The 4,264-nt window shown below is 38.0% G+C and overlaps 1 protein-coding gene across 1 annotated transcript; it reads right to left on the reverse strand.

The window, feature by feature from the left end:
- Positions 1 to 902: 902 nt before the first annotated feature.
- On the reverse strand, positions 903 to 3,502 carry LOC124274479. Its single transcript, XM_046709839.1, has 3 exons — positions 3,405 to 3,502; positions 1,917 to 2,701; positions 903 to 1,786 (listed from the first exon to the last, which is right to left on the reverse strand). Exons 2-3 carry the CDS (start codon positions 2,695 to 2,697, stop codon positions 903 to 905), a joined length of 1,665 nt encoding a protein of 554 aa, XP_046565795.1. The 5' UTR covers positions 2,698 to 2,701; positions 3,405 to 3,502.
- Between the last annotated feature and the right edge of the window lie 762 nt (positions 3,503 to 4,264).

The following is a 4,264-nucleotide window of genomic DNA, read 5'->3' on the forward strand; positions in this document are numbered from 1 at the left end:
TGACTGGTACATGTAAGGTACAGACACTGACACTGACAAGATAACAAGGGTTTTCGATCACATCGATTTTTATTGGTTATTATAAAAGCACAATAAAAATGAAAACGGAAATGTGGAAACGAAAGTCTAGAAGGTAACTGAATAGAAGTTTTAAAACCCAATCTACACTCTTCAAAGCATTAAACGTTTTAACATTATCCAGTTTTGAATAAAAAACACACAAGGAAATGAATGTTAATTTTTGAATACTGTGTTAAATAACAAACATGAGAATCACTGGATTGTCTGGTCTAGACTATATAAACAAGGTTATCACATAGTAGGAGTATGGCAGAGGGTAGCGTAAAACAACAGAAATAATATATATAAAACGTAATAGCAAGAACAATCGCCTTAAAGATGTAAACTGCACATGATATGTACACTTTTAAATAGCTAGTATTTTGGGTTGGGATGTATTAGCTTTTTGTCAAAAGACCTCAACAATTTTATCTTGTTAACAATGACAATACTGTCAATTGTCCACTGGAGAACACGGTAAGGTAAATAGGGACATCATTTTTGTCACTGGTCAGATTAGATTATCTTCCATATTATTGCCACGTTGGAAAGTCCTGTACCCTCCGATGTTGTAACTTTGATCATAAACCTTTGTGCAATGAGACGTATGATACTCTTTGAAATAGTGTAATCCTGAGTAATGAAAAAAAATATTATTCACAAATGTTTTCTTGCGGTGATTGCTCCTTATTAAAAATTACGGGAATAGATCATTGTTCATCTGAACAAAATATCCAAATGGAAACTCTTTTAGTAGTAAAGGCAACAGAGCATATCAGTGTCAATTTTAAAAGATTTTCAAGCGATAACATAAAGGAAAAGAACGCTAAAACATAAACAAGTTACATACATTTCATCAGAGCTTTGAGTCTACAGTTAAAATCATCAGCGAGGTTTTTTAAATCTTCTACTAAGTCAGACGGGATCTTGTTTCGCAAATCTTGGAACGATTGGAGCAGCATGAAAACAGCCATCGTGAGAGACAACATGTAGAGGTCAGGAGTCAGCACATGCATGGAACTGACACGTGGGTAAGACATTGGGAAGAACACGCCAATGACCGCTCTGATGTAAGATGTCTCTGACGGACTTCCCTTGTCAATTTGATCAGAATCAAAGTCGGGGCTATATCCAAAAGGCCAAAACAAAATATATATCGTAAGAAAACACTTAAGAGTAACGAAAAGTAATTCAAAGCAGTTTTGATTTGATATCTTATAGTCAAACGAAAATGTGCCTTGACCAGCTATAGCTTGTTGAGTTGTTTCCTTCTGTGGGTGTCTTTTGGATGGTTTTCTCGGATTAACTTTGATAATATGTTCCATGGCATATGTCTGTTGTCTCAATACTGACTTCGCTCTGTATACACAGTAGTACTTATAGATGAGGGGCAACAGTTCGAAGACAAGCAGAAAGACGTCGTATAACATCAAGGCTCCATGTGCAATAGTGCATACCCACCCTCCACCTTCGAGACATAAACAAACGGTAAGCAGGGAAACCGCTGAAGCTAACACAGTCTCCACAAGAAGGGTGAACCATTTTGACCTCAACAAAACCTGCCTGACATATTCATACTCCATGGAAATAATTTCCATTTCAACAGTGATGTCTTCTGAAATCGTTTCTTTCGACTCCTCCCAGGTGTGAGAATGTTTCTCTTGCTCTCTCGATATGTCTTCAATTCTCTTCCTCAGCTTCAGCACTTCGTCAGAAGGCTCTGAAACTAAGTTAGTAAAAAGGTGATATTGTAGACTTTCTAAATGATAGAATTTCTAAATATTTCTCAGTGAGATACATTGTTTCGTTTTTTAAGCCATGCATTTGAAACGAGGTAATTAGGATCGTACACTTACCCTCTTTCCCTTTTAAATTATCCGCTATGCTCCGAATTTCTTCTGCAGTTTGGGACGGAGTTTTCTTGTGAATTTTGATGCTGTTGGTGACTATTGTATGAATATCTAGAGGCACAGTCAGCAAATTAATCACCACACCTGCAGCTTTCACTCCTTTTAGTCCCGTTTCTACAAACTCTGTGGCGACTTTGGCTGTACCTAACGTAGCCCCCCCAACACGGGCCCCAAACTTAACTGGTTCAGCACCATCACTACTTTTGGACGGTTTGCCCTTAAGACGGTTCAGTATTGATTCAAACAGATTTGGTTTCAGCAATCTCTTCACCGTGTCGGCGAAAAATGTTTTGAACTGTCTTGTATGTCTTCCTTCCATGTTGTCCATCAGATACAGCATATCCTTCCCTCTTTCATGAAACACTTTGGCTTCTTTCTGGGCTTTTCTTAAGGTCTTGGTATTAATGATTTTATCTGCAACCTCTGTGCATAATCCCCCTACCCCGCTGGTTACTCCAACTGTCACGCCAGCAATGGTCAACCCCAGAGAAGCACCAAAGGTAGCTGGGGCACAAGCAATCCCTGCTATAGCAAGTGCTGCTGCAACAATGCCTCCAGATGCAAAACTGGTTTTAGCTATGCTCATTTTCCGCTGTGCTTTGTCCAGTTTATCAGCCAGATCATAAAGACTTTTCACAGTTTTATCATTCTGTGTGTTGACTTCCGCTATGGCCAGCTGTATCTTGTCCTCATATTCGTCAACAGTCATGGCTGGAGAGACCGCCATTTTCCTTTGGAATAGATACAAACACGATATTGTTTATTGCATATCCTTATATCTTAGCACCTTGTATCCTGGTACCAGGATATGTATGGACAGGATATGTATGGACAGACATACATCTATGTATATCTAAATGCTTACATACGAATATATACTATTATTGCAGTAGCAACTAATAAACGTCAATAAATACCCACTAAAACTAACTGCTTTATATACAGTTTAAAGAATACGAGATTTTTTTAATGAATTAATCAATTAATTGATGCATATTTCAAAACAGATTCGTTTCGAAAACCCCTGGACATGAAGGTCGCAATTCACAGCTGGATTTGGATGTTGGCATGCATGATGTTTACGTGTGAATGTATAATTTTATTGTGAACAACTCAAAATGATTGTTCAGCAATCAGTAACTCATGAAACACTTTTGTTTAACTAGAGATTTAAGCATGTAGGCAATGCAAAGACACACACATACACACACACACACACAGATTTGCTCTTGACAGAATGTTGAGCTGCGTTAGCTGTAGATTTTTTACCGGAATTAATGTAACAGTCGCTTACAAATACAATCACAAATTTCAATGTAAATGTATTCATCTCCTATTTGCCAGCCAACCTGTCACAAAGTGACATGAGGTGAATAGGTAATGGCCAGCTATTCCAGCCCAGAGTATAGTAGTCAGATAAACACAGACACGTACCAGATAATGCTCTCCGCTTGCCTGGAATGAGTGTTTTGTCTGAGTGTTGAGTTACAGGCAGCGTTACTCACATAAGGAAATTGATAGCTTGTGGTTGTCCCATTGACACAGATTCCTCCTGTTACTATGGCAGATAATTCGGGCCATATCTATGTCATTGCGATATGGCCTGGCACTAGGTTTGTAATACTTGTTTAGGGGCAAACCGTCCATTTCATTAGAGGTATCATGGTGCGAGAGAAAGAATGAGTCTGAAGATCGAAGATGTTATAGTGGGAGAGAAATACCACGTTCAATACATAAGGTCCAAATGCGGTATCACGACGTTCTATGTGTATTATAAACCTTTCCCCTGACGGTTCCAACTCTAAACGTTACTATTGAAACTTCCGCAGTTAGGTTACCGTGACCCGAGTATCACTCCGAAACACAACAAGAATAATATTTGACTCAAAATATCTTCCATTTAACAACTATAATGTTTTGAGAAACTTTATTTGGGACGCATCTTTGACCGTCTGTTAAAAGTTCTTGAAAATTAGTGAAGTTCAAAATCCGGCATCCCTGTAATATGGAATTCCCTTCAGATCACCGTATTCACTTAGGATCGTCTATATTGCTGTCTAAATTGGCATGTAATACAATTTGATAGACATATATATGAATATGAATATATATACATTCATGCTTCACGGACATAGCTTGAGATTTAAAATAAGCTCTCCCAATATTATATAACAATCGATGTATGTGAAGCATGAATATGATATATCTCACCGCCACAAGAAAGCAAAGAAGACCAAATAATGTAAGAAAACACATCTAGAGAGAGAACATGGAAAGGTGGGGCGGTTATTAGA

Source organism: Haliotis rubra, unplaced genomic scaffold, assembly GCF_003918875.1.
Source record: "Haliotis rubra isolate DU_JTF1 unplaced genomic scaffold, ASM391887v1 Scf191, whole genome shotgun sequence".
NCBI classification, from domain to species: Eukaryota; Metazoa; Mollusca; class Gastropoda; order Lepetellida; family Haliotidae; genus Haliotis; species Haliotis rubra.

Coding starts and splice junctions, on each gene's coding strand:
- LOC124274479 (XM_046709839.1), bottom strand. CDS start 2,697: ATGGCGGTCTCTCCAGCCATGACTGTTGACGAATATGAGGACAAGATA. Junction 1,787..1,916: donor TAATTTAAAAGGGAAAGAGG/GTAAGTGTACGA, acceptor TTACTAACTTAG/TTTCAGAGCCTTCTGACGAA.